This window comes from Penaeus chinensis, chromosome 32, assembly GCF_019202785.1.
Source record: "Penaeus chinensis breed Huanghai No. 1 chromosome 32, ASM1920278v2, whole genome shotgun sequence".
Classification (NCBI taxonomy): domain Eukaryota; kingdom Metazoa; phylum Arthropoda; class Malacostraca; order Decapoda; family Penaeidae; genus Penaeus; species Penaeus chinensis.
In genome coordinates this window covers 1,460,393-1,472,892 of record NC_061850.1, presented here as the reverse complement: position 1 = coordinate 1,472,892, position 12,500 = coordinate 1,460,393, and the positions used below count along the sequence as shown (strand labels likewise).

Sequence of the window (12,500 nt, the reverse complement as noted above, 5' to 3'; positions counted from 1 at the left end):
TAGCAAAGTCCTGGAGAAGGAGGCTGTTCTCACTGCCTAAGGTGGACGCCACCTCTGCCACCCTTGCCAACACCACCTTATTTAAAGTAGGGTGGTAGGCCCAACGTCCGGGACCCACAGCCTGCCTCACTTTGTGGATAAGAGGGTCAGTAATATTCCCCCAGCATTACCATTTATAAAAGAAGTTAACTGCTTTTTTTTTTTTTTTTTTTTTTTATCTGGGAGGGGGAGGACTGACAAGGCCCTCCTCCCCCGAGCCACCCATTGACCCTAGGGGCAGGAATTAATACAGAGCTAAGGCATGTCCACACGCTGGTGGGCCATGACTCCTTACCTCTAGAGACTTCTGCTGCTCTGAGATCTAACACAGTTTAGCCTGGAACTGCAAGGTATTCAGTTTCCATGAGTGGCCACAAGGAGGCACTGCAGAAGTCTAGATGACAGAGAGGCTATGAACTGGCAGGGGAGGCTTATGCAGAACTGCTCCCTTTTTTGCACTAGGCTAGCCAGTGGTGGCAGCTGCAAGCGAGAAGACATGCAAAGCACTTAACACTATCTAGGCTACCACACCATCACTTCACATGTGCTTGCGTGCATGTGCGTGTGTGTGTGTGTGTGTGTGTGTCTGTGTAATATCTGCAATGTCCCCCTCTGCTTCTGCCCTCAATCATCACGATAACTGTGCTGGTATTAGATCATTTTGAGAGTTTCGGGGGAATGTCGGTCTCCATGTCTAGGTGGAAAAGCTTTGTAAACATCAATCCAACCCATGACTGACTCAAGCTTTAGGTCCGGGCTCGGCAGTGATCAGGGTGACAGAGCCATAGTTCACACTGATGGACTCCAGGGACAAGTTGCCTTGGTTCGGTTTGCCAGGTACTCTACCTCCATTTGGAGAGTGGGATTCTGGATCACCAATATCCCAGCTCCTGGGTGTGTATTCTTACACCAAAGACATAAGGCCTCGGAGCCCTGGCCAAACACAGGGCTGAGCAAGAACCGATCTTTTATGTCCTCCTTATTTTCCTTACAAAAAACATAGCCTTGGAATCAGTTGGCCCAGTTGCCTTGCCTTTAGTGAGGCAAATCTGCCTGGTTGAAGGCGTTCTTGACTCAATCAGCACTCTGATACCATGCCAAAGCTCTGTATGGAAGACCCAGGGGCCAAAGGACTCGCAGTATTCCAGTCACTTTCTCTCCTGACCCTCATGGCAATTTACTGAGCATCCCTGAAAACCTCCCTCAGGAAAAATAGATCCTCAGCGGTTCTCTGCCTCTGCAAATGCTGGATATGTTCTGTCCCTAGACACTGGTGCCTGGGAATTAGGCATAAAATTTTGTCCTGACAGAATAGGCCAGACTAAAGCTATAATGCTTCCTGGCACAACTGAGACACTCTGCATCCATGTACATCTTGCCATCCTTATGTGGCTTGGGGCACACTGCCATGTTGTACGTCTTGGCTATATATGCCACATGTGGGACTACCCTTCCTGTTGGACTAGAGTCCCATGTCAAGGGAGTTAAATGAGGCTCCCTGTATTGTGATCAGACTTTCCCAGTTGGGGTACTTGTCTTTGTCAAGTGGGAAGCTTCCAGGACCTGGGGTTGTGATGTGATCACATTAAAATCATATATGACAGGAAGAACAATCTTAACTTTTTTGCCTTACTGAGTGAGTGTTGTTATGCTCACTTTCCTAGGAAATCTACAGTGGATTGATCTCTAGGAAGAATTATCAGGACCTTATCATCCAGTGGGTTTGTCTTTGCATCTCCAATACTCTTATCACCTGGAATACATTGCCAGAGCCTTCGGATTTAAGGAGAACAATGAACAAACCGAGTCCATTAATAGGAAGGTGAGTATTAATATCCATGTGAATCATTACTTTTGTAAGATATATAGACAGATCATTATGCTACTCGTTATGTTACTCATGGGGAGCTACAAATAAGGAACACTTTGTACTGGAATAAGGCCCTCATTTTGCTCTAGATTAATGAAAAAGGCTGTTATTTACTGAAACACAAAAACACTTTAATTCTCAGATATCACCTTGTAGTGAAATTAAAGACCATGCAGTCTTTCCTTCTGACTGTACGGTCAGTATGCTTTGCTTTTGCAATAATTTGTCGCCACTACTCCATGAGATATTTTTGGACGTTTTGTTCTCTTATTTAAATTATTGGTCCGCTTCTATGTTTATTTAAATGATATCCACCAGCTAACAACTGCATAATGCCCTTCATAGGTCAGGAGCATGATCTTTATCTGAGGAATAACCATGTGGAGTACAACTTTATAATGGACTCACATTCACCATACACAGATGGTGAGACTAAAGGAACAAGTCTTAACACGACATGCAAATGTCAGCATTGGGAGAAATAATGATTTACATTATTTTTTTTTTCTCTATTGGTATTAATTCAAAACCATTTAATCACTTGTACTTTATCTTCCAAAAGATAAATAAACCTGGGAGTCTTATGCACATTGCAAGATTGAAAGTGGTAATCACTGAAGAATAAGAAGGTCAAATTTAAGTAAGAATCTTTGAGGGGGATAATGATGGTGAGGAATAACAAATCTAGTTATACCATAGAGAACATGTGAAGAAAATAATTTTCCTCATTACAACTTAAATAGCAAGTCAGGCATTATAAAAAGGGTAAATAAGAACAGACTAAAACTGTATTGTGTATTTCAATACTGTTCCACTATATACAATATGGAATCTATAGGCCTGTACATGTATTTTCAACCATACATTATAATAACATGAAACAATAACAGTATCTTTTACTTTTTCTTTTTAACTTTCTCTTTGATAATTTTTTCCCAGAGTTGAACAGGAACGCTTCTTCAACCATATAAAAATATGAGACAGAGTGTGTGGCCAAGTCATTGTATCACTGCAAATTTTTCTCATAGTTACGAATTTATTTCCAGATGGCAACGGAAGAAAATGGCACCTTATCCTTGTGCTGCTCTATATCACATTGGTATAACCTAATACCTTGCTGACATTTATTCCAGGATATTTTAAAGAACCATCACCTTTTCTTTTCGATGTCTTGAAAAAAAAGGTTACTCTACAATTTCTTCTCAACTCTCTAATCTTCCATCACAGCCTGTATGATATATCTTCCACACCAAAGATAATAATGAAAATACTCTTAATTGCACCCAATTCTCAAAAATTCAATCTCTACTAACCAGCAGATAAATAATTCTTTGCATAAAATTGCCAGAATCAAAATAATGCCAAGAACTATGACCCACTCCTATAGGCCGTGACTTGAATTCTGATACTGTTACTATACTACAAAGCCAAAGGTACATGAATTCTGATTCAGGTGTTAGCTATGAGCAATTTTAATGGAGAGCCATGAGATCAAAAGTTTGCTTCAGGAGTTTGTATCTGATGCAATGGTCCTTTTCAAGTTATATAAACAATTAAATTTGGTGACAGTAAAATTAAATTAGTCTTATCATGGCACTTTGGAGGGCTTGCCAGGGAGAATATTGAAAGACTTGACAGTAAAGCAAAATCTGCAACATGACTGCATCACAACAATTTTGCAGTTTAATGTATATACTGTAATTCTCAATCTGAACATGATCACAGCTATACACTACATTCTTGTAAAGTTTAAGGAAACAATTCCATTCATGCAGAATAATTATGCAAGTTAACTTGGACTGGTTTGAGAATCACACTGAAAAAATGTGAGACATACAAAAAACAAAATAAGAAATATATTTATAGTGATACATCTGTAATGAGGAAAACAGTACCACTTTCTAAGAAGAACATCAAAAGATATGGTTTATCTTACAAATCTCATAATGCATAATAAAAACTGGAAGCCATTCCTGAGAAAGAGAGAGAGAGAGAGAGAGAGAGAGAGAGAGAGAGAGAGAGAGAGAGAGAGAGAGAGAGAGAGAGAGAGAGAGAGAGAGAGAGAGAGAGAGAGAAAGAGAGAGAGAGAAAGAGAGAGAGAGAGAGAGAGAGAGAGAGAGAGAGAGAGAGAGAGAGAGAGAGAGAGAGAGAGAGAGAGAGAGAGAGAGAGAGAGAGAATGAGTGAGTTTGAACAAGACAGAATACATATCTGAATACAGTAGACAACAGAATATTGACAATCAAGTTTTCCACTTTGTCTTCCCCTTTCTGAAACTGCCAACAAAAGAAAATATACAGTGCCTCACATCTCATGTCCTTTATTTCTTGGCTTCGACTCTGTCTCCTTGTTTACTATCATCTTCTGTTGGTCTCTTTGTGTCCTCTGCTGCATCCTCCACATCATCTGCAACTTTCCGAGCAACAATTTCTTCTATATTGCCCCTTAGTATAGCACGGATCTGCCTCAGAGTATCATTTTCCTCGACAGCAACTTGTTTACCTGTTGGTGCAATTGAGAATACAGCATGAACAACTGACCAGGATGATAAGGTATACTTAAAGTAGAAAATTATGCAACATAATCACAAGCTACAAAAGCAGAAACCTGAAATTTGAATTTAAAGGCTACTTCATAAAATAAAAGATTACCTGTAATCAATCCCTAGTCACAAAAACTGTGACACCTCCTGCTCACACTCACAGTAAAATAGTGAAAACAGTGAAAGTGAATGAAGGCCGCAGAATGAAATGCAACTGTGATACGCACCCTAACCAAAAATAGCACGCTTAATTTTGGTCAAGAGGCCATCGTTGGCATCAGACTTGGTGGAGAAGGGCCCTGACTCTTGAGTGGAAGCTTTTGTGTCTTGAGTCTGTGCTGCCTGTTCTTGATAGGCTTTCTTCCTTCCTGCAGGAAACAGGGAAGGGAGGTCTTATTCTTCATTATCTAAAATTTTCAGCAATGGCTATGCCAAGAAAATATTGTGAAGTATGTAATCCTCTCAGTCTCTACACTGTGCTTATATTTCTTAAGCCAAAAAAGAAATTGCATTTTCTTTTTCATATCAGGCAATATATATATCTTCACTTAATGCAACTTTTTAAGGTAATCTCTCCCTGCTAGTCTTTCTCACAAAGAAAAGAAAACAGAGTTGGTAATTTACATTGACCAGGCAGCACTTTCTCAGAATCCTATAACTTTCTCCTAGGAAATGCACACAATAAAATATGTGATAAAGTTTGATCATTTTTTTTTTTTTAACAGATGTATAAAGTATGGAAACTATATTACTACAAAATGTTCTTGGTTTTCACTACCATATATCAAAATTAATTACTAGACCAAACTGCTTACATTTGTTTACCCATTCTCAGAATTTTGGGGATTTTTTTTTTGCTATCATTACTGTAAATAATGGTAATGGTAATGTTAATAATAATAATAATAATAATAATAATAATAATAATAACAATATTAACAATAATAATGGAAATAATAATAACAACATTAGATATAATATTCTCTCCTAAAAATTCTAGGTGATGTCCGGCAGGCTTAGTAAATGACCCCTTGCTTACTAAGTGCTTCTGAAGCATCTATGTGCAAATAAAACTGATAAAAATGTACACCGGATAGGGCCTCAATCTAGAGCCTCTGGGTTAATTCTACATCAAAGGTAAGCCAAAGATATACATAAAACTTATATACATAAATTCAAGTTTACAACAGATTGACATCATACCCTTGGAGGACTTTATGACATACTATCAATCTAACAATTTACCTGTGTCTGATATAACAACTCACATTTAGACTTCATTTCCTGTCTTAAGGTCAGCACCAAATCATACATGTCATGTATCATATCAATGCAACTTTTACATAAGAAGAAGTAGGAGAGGAAGAAGAAAAAGAAAATAAAGAAAACTCAATGGAACTTGCATACCAAAAGAGCAAGCAGAGTGGAAGAGAGAACACCTGTTTCTCAGAGCACTCACAAGGACTTTTGTTCTACTATGAAGGCTTAGCACTATCTTACCGTCTTTGGTGTAGGTGATGCCATTGATGGTCCCTGGTGTGTCTGTTTCAAGCTCTGCCAAAGCTGTCAACAAGGCTTCTTGTTCTGCTGAGAGTTTTGTTGGTATCCTTATCTTGACGTGGACATAGTGGTCACCATAGCCATAGGTGTTGATACGCTTAATGCCTTTGCCATTCAAACATATTCTGGAGTGGGACTGTGTGCCCTTTGGAATCTGTCAACACGCATAAGCAAGATAGATATCAATTCTATACAACTTGCTGCTCATATTATTGGTTTAAAAACATTTTTTAAATGTGCTACACATCTTTTGAATCCCTCCTTCCCTCCTTCTCTTGTTCTCCCTCTTTCACACACACACTCACACACACACACACACTCACACACACACACACACACACACACACACACACACACACACACACACACACACACACACACACACACACACACACACACACACACACACACACACACACACACACACACACAAACACACACACACACACACACACTCACACACTCACACACTCACACTCTAACTCTCTCATACTCTCCCACACTCACATACTTACACACACTTACACACTTACACACTTACACACACTCACACACTTACACACACTCACACACTTACACACACACTCACACTTACACACTCACTCTCTACACAGCAATAAAAAATGTATCTTTCCTAACTCATAGCAGACATTACCTGTAGTGTGATATCTTCATAGATGCCCTGTACTCTGGTGGCTCCCCCTAGTGCTGCTTGAGCCAGGGACACGGTTACATCTGTGTGGACATCTGCACCATCTCGTCGGAAATAATCACTCTTGGAAACCTTCATGCGGATAAAAACTTCCTTCCTACCAACGGTCATCCTCAGTGTCTGTCCATCCTCAACACCTGTACATTATAGGATTATTAGGGATGCAAGTTAAAGGAATATGCAGTCTTCATGTGGAAGTGACAGGATTCATCGCCTATAAAGTACTATAAGGCTAGAAGTCTTTAGCTATTGATATGACATTCAAAAAGTAAAACCATTTCCTCCTATATTTAACAACAGAAAGAACAATCAAGAAGAGTAAGATAAATAACAGAAAGGTTTAATAACAAATTATCTTTCTAGTACAAAGCATTCACTCACCTGCAGGAACAGGAACGGTGACTGTCTTCCTTTGTACTGTTTGGCCTTTTCCTTCACATTCTGTACAGGGGAACTTTATGTGCATGCGAGTCCCATGGCAATATCGACAAGTCTGACGCATCACAAAGGGTCCTAAAATAAAAAAAATCAATTAGTATCAATGCTTGTTGCTCATTAAACATGCGGATGTATTATCACTTCACTGAAAGAAAGAAAGAGAAATGTCTATAAAGAGGTAGAGTGGGGGAGAGGGTGGGTGGGCTGGATGGAGAGAGAGAGAGGGAGGAAGAGTGAGAGGAAAGGAGAGAGAGGGGAAGGAATTGGGAGGGAGAAAGTGAAGGATGGCAAAACAAGAGGAAGGGAAAGGATGGAGGAGGGATAGGGTGGGAGGAGAGAGAGAGGGAGAGGATAGGGGAGACAGATAGAAAAGCAGATGGTGTGGGAGGGAGTGGGTACGAAAGAAAAAGAGAGTAGAGAAGGGAGTGAGGGAGAGGGTGAGGAAGGTAGAGAGACTGAAGGTGAGAGAGGGTGATGGGGATAAAGTGAGAGTGAGAGTGAGATTGTGAGAGAGAGAGAGCTCACAATCCAACCTACAGTTTACTCTCATTTTTACTTTCTTACCTGTACTCATTGTTTCCATGCCTGTGCCATTACAGTACTGACAGCGACTCGCCTTGGTACCAGGTTCACATCGGGACCCTGTGCACTTTGGACATATATCAACTGTGTTCAAGGTCATGTCTTTGTTGATTCCTCGAGCGGCTTGTGAAAAGGTTAAATTGATGGCTATCTGTAAAGAGAGAATTTATGTTGCTCTCTTAGTAAGGTGTGATATTAACAAAGGTTATGTTCTTCATGAATGCCAGATGTAGGCTGGATAGATATTTGAGAACCATGTAATACAATACAAACCTCCTGCGCTGCACCAAACCCAAAGGCTGATTCTGCAAAATCTTGGTCTCCCATGTCCATGCTTCCTCTTCCAAAATCACCAAAGATTCTTCTAAAGAGTTCTTCTGGATCAATTGTAGTCTGATACTGCCACCCTGACTGGAATGGGTTGCCCGCACCAGCGCCTCCAGCCCTACCCATCTCCTCCGCTGTGTGGCCCATGGTGTCATACTGCCGACGTTTCTCATCATCCCCTAAAACCTGAGAAGGGAAGGTCAAGCAATGTAACCAAGTTTGTAATATTACAAAAATACAACTAACACATAGTACTGGCTATAGAACAACACACACACACACACACACACACACACACACACACACACACACACACACACACACATACATACACATACACATACACATACACATACACATACACATACACATACACACACACACACACACACACACACACACACACACACACACACACACACACACACACACACACACACACACACACACACACACACACACACACACTCTCACTCTTTCTCTCTTTTTTTTCTCTCTCTCTCACATATGCTCATTCATTCACTCACCCAGTCACTCCTTTTTCATGATCAGTGTTGTCCCTACCTCATATGCCTCTGACACCTCTGTGAACTTTTTTTGAGATGAGGGATCGTTCTTATTCACATCTGGATGATATTTCTTAGCAAGTTGGTAATAGGCTTTCTTGACATCCTTTGAAGATGCATTACGTGGTACACCCAGGACATCATAGTAATCACGCTTTCTCAGGCTTGACGAAGTATGGAATGAAGCAGTTGCTGCTATTCTTAAAAGCTGACCTGCAATAAAAACATTATGTTTAGAAAAAAACTGCATTTTCATCACTGATGACTATCAGAATTTCAGTGGCTCCTAACAATTCTCTATCCAATACTTTTTTCCTTGTAGACCTCCCTGGCAGTTTATTGTTGAACATGCAAAGAAATGTAGAGGAGAGATGCATAAGTGTAAGTATAATTCTATATATTTGCAAATATGTAAACACACACACAAATTTCATTTCCTGGATACATGTTTATAAGGTTTCCATCTTTTAAGTGTTTGTTTTTCTAATCCTAAGATGGTTAAGCCTTTGAAGGAATTATAATTTTCTCCACAAACTATTTGTGAGGAAATATGCTGAATTTAAGTATTCTTTACCCTGAAAACATCATTACTCATATATCATGTTATCTACACACTTTAAAAAAGGAAAAACAAAAAACAAATATGTCTAACAAGAAAATCTAAAAAGATTCATATTTTATAATTCTACAAATAATAGGAAAGCATTATAAAGTGTGTATCATGCCAATGCATTTTTTTTTTTTTTTACTCAAATAACTGTATGATACTGTCCTATCCTCGACTGATACATTGAACTTTTCTTTGGAATTGTACCACAGATTACCTATTTTACACTATCTCAGATTATTGCTGTGTAAGTCTGAATGTGTCTGAGACCATAAATAAGTAAAACAAGTATATATTTTCTTATAATTTTTTTTATTTTTCTATTAATTCAACTCAATGCTGCCGGGTGGTTTCCTGATGCAAAAGGCCTCTCATAGTGGCTTGGCCCCGCTGCTGGGGGATCATGTCAACACCATAACATACGCGGCATGACTGTACTTGCCCCCTAAAAACATGACCAGTGCACCATGGCTCGTATGCACATGTCCTGGCATACCATTTAAATAATTTAGTGTCATTGATTTTGTATGCATGAAAATAAGGAAAGAACTAGCTAGAGTGATTGCATCTGCACCCCTTTCTCCCGCTATAGAAACCCCAACCCAAGATAGGGGTAAACCTGACTGAAGGGGGGGGGGGGGGGATCCCCAATTATCTTATACTGTAATATCTTGTTCCACTGCACCAGTCTCTTAAAACTGATATATTTTCACTGGCAAATATTAGGGACCTGATAAATTGAATGTACCAGAAAAGTACATGTACGTATGTAAACTTTCCAATACAAATACCCTTTTATTACAGCATACCTTGCTTAGGACTAAGCTTTTAAGTTATGGAGATAAGGTATGGTGGATTTTCTAAAGAAAAGCAGCAGCTAGTGCATCCCTTCCTTTTACTAATTTTCTCAATATATGTACTGAAATTTGTATAAATGCATTTTGCTAAATTGTACTAAGAATAGAAGTATTACCGGTAGTACTGATGGATTCCTTATAATATTTTGTGTTTATTTCTAGTGATTTTAGTCAGCACTAGGCAATAATAGTGACAATACAAGACCTGATATATCAAGAATTGGCTCGGACAGACTATGCAATGTCTATGTATTGCTGTCATTGCTATGGGACTGTGCACCCTAAACCCCCTTATGTGAGGGTTGCCTAACCCAACCACTTGGAATATAAACTCTCCACCACATTTGGTCAACATGACAAAATCTGGACGGGTGAAAGGTCATGTGAGTGACATCATGACCCAGCTGAAGAACACATGAAATTCCCTCACCCCAAGCTCATACTGTTTATCAATTAATTCCATCAACGATTTCTTCTGATAAATTTAGTTCGCAGACACTGATCAAAGTCCACTGATTCTAAATCTGCTAGTCTCAATATGTAGACATTCTAGAAAAATACCCATACCATATGAAATCTGAAAAAAAGTAGCTAAATGGAGCCCCTGCCGCTGCTTTCCTTGAGAAAATGTACCCTACCCCTGCCTCATGGCCTAATAGTTATTTTCCTGTCATAACTCTCCAGGAAGCCTCTTTTCAAATCATCTTTTCGTTCATATCAAAATTTCCTCAGTCCTCTTTCGTCCTTTACCCCGTTCCTGAGTCTGACTATGCAATAATAGAGGTATTTTAGCATGATATAGAGACTAATTTACTTGTATAATTCTGTCATAAGGAATATACCCTATAGTATTGTGACTACCCATGTGATCATTGAGACTATCAAAGGCGAAAGAGCATATCTCTATCCTACTGCAGGAAATGTGAAAAGAGCAAATTACAAAAGAATTACTTAGGTCTTGCCAATGGATATTCTCAAGAACTTACTCGAATACCTTCCAAAATATTCATATTCCTGAAATAAATTAAACCTAGTGGAAAAAAAGATACCTACTACATCAACTACGTGACTGCACAGTAGCTTACGCATAAAACGGCCACGGTCAGGATAAAACAAGTTAGCAGTCAAGGCAAAGTTACAAAACGTGAAAGCCGAGAGCAGACGACGCAACTCCTGGCGCCCGGATCTCACCTCCATTCCACAGCCCGGAGGACACCTTTATCCTCCCCATTTTGGGCGACGTCTTGCAGCATATCGAAAAGCTCGTCGGGCATGTCTTGAAGAATCTTAACTGGTGGGAAAGCGACGGTTTCTGAAAGGTTTTGAGGAGCGGCGCCGTGCGGAGGCCGATGCTGGCGGCCATCGTGTTGTCCTGCTCAGCTGAGAGGGGTTGTCTGTGCTACTCGGCTCTGCTTTACTCTCTGGAGGGACTTCATTAATTATTGGCATGTGGATAATGATGGAAAATGTCTAAGAATATGACATGTCTCTTGTAAATTGATTGCATAATTAATGTGCAGACGAATTCTAAAAGCGTAGGAATATATCCTGAAAGATTTTACTGTTCTTATTACTTTTGATAGTATTAATCATTAATGGTTAGTGGTATATTTATTTTTAAAACTGACTATTGTCCGTTTTTCCTGTTGGGTGTAAAGGGGAAATGTGCATTGTGCTTGAATATTCATCCACGATTGAATGTGACAATTTGTGAATGCTTTCTGGATTTATTATTTTCAGATTTATATAAGAGTTGGTAGGTTTGTCACATAAATACCTATAAATATATAGAGATATCTGATAAAAGTTCTATTTGGTCATTTAATATAACAAAGGGATAGTGAATGGTATCTTTGAGGTTTGCGAATGCTTTCTCGTTTTTTTTGTTCCCTTTATTTTTTGGGAGGTGGTGTTCTTGCTTGCATATATCAATTAAACTGATACGAAAATATTCTGAGTATAGGAAAAAAGGGAGAGAAATAAATAGGCTCAGAAAACACTCAACACAAATTTCAAACATAACATTTTTTTTTTTTAAATCTCACAAACTTTATTTTCTATAATGATATAAAAACAAAGAATCGTTTATTTTCTACATACGGCAACCTATGAAGTACGAAACCACGGCCCAAAACAACGAAAACGCAACCAAATGGTCCGGCAACAACTTTTTAAAAGGCACTCCCCCTAGGCTTCACTGGGCCCTGGGTGTCAACAAACCAGACGACGCCAGCCGAGACGCGAGACAAGAGAGAGGTAATTTCCGTTCATAGCGCGATTTCCGTGCGTCTTTTCGTGTCAGAGAGCACAGAGGATTCTTTTAAGGGCTCTGTAGGTTGAGAAAAGGGGTAAAACGGTGGGGTTAAAGGGTGGGTTTCGGGTGAAATAAGGGTTAAAGCAGT

The 12,500-nt window shown here is 39.4% G+C and overlaps 2 protein-coding genes across 5 annotated transcripts in view; one reads left to right on the top strand and one right to left on the bottom strand.

The window, feature by feature from the left end:
• Positions 1-2,690: 2,690 nt before the first annotated feature.
• LOC125042658 (protein tumorous imaginal discs, mitochondrial-like) lies at positions 2,691-11,518 on the bottom strand. 2 transcript variants are annotated; one of them, XM_047638451.1, is made up of 9 exons: positions 11,290-11,518; positions 8,633-8,847; positions 8,015-8,254; positions 7,724-7,892; positions 7,103-7,234; positions 6,665-6,858; positions 5,950-6,163; positions 4,677-4,817; positions 4,269-4,409 (listed from the first exon to the last, which is right to left on the bottom strand). In XM_047638451.1, the coding sequence occupies exons 1-8, from the start codon at positions 11,459-11,461 to the stop codon at positions 4,678-4,680; spliced, it is 1,476 nt and encodes a 491-aa protein (XP_047494407.1). In that variant the 5' UTR covers positions 11,462-11,518; the 3' UTR covers positions 4,269-4,409; position 4,677. The 2 variants fall into 2 exon arrangements, with proteins under 2 accessions (XP_047494405.1, XP_047494407.1); XM_047638449.1 differs by lacking the exon at positions 4,677-4,817 and having other exon boundaries at positions 2,691-4,409.
• Positions 11,519-12,227: 709 nt separating this feature from the next.
• The window catches only part of LOC125042671 (coronin-7-like), a 28,016-nt gene continuing 27,743 nt past the window's right edge, over positions 12,228-12,500 (top strand). For all 3 annotated transcript variants that reach the window (XM_047638474.1, XM_047638473.1, XM_047638472.1), the window contains exon 1: positions 12,228-12,354. The gene's annotated coding sequence lies outside the window, so the exon portion shown is untranslated. The remainder of the gene's footprint in view (positions 12,355-12,500) is intronic.

Bases quoted from the DNA above. Each gene is read 5' to 3' on its own strand.
- LOC125042658 (XM_047638449.1), bottom strand. From the start codon at position 11,461: ATGGCCGCCAGCATCGGCCTCCGCACGGCGCCGCTCCTCAAAACCTTT. The intron at 7,893-8,014 runs GTTTGTATTGTA...CTCTCTTTACAG, and splicing joins GGTTTGGTGCAGCGCAGGAG to ATAGCCATCAATTTAACCTT. The intron at 4,410-5,949 runs GTAAGATAGTGC...TTGCACCAACAG, and splicing joins CATCACCTACACCAAAGACG to GTAAACAAGTTGCTGTCGAG.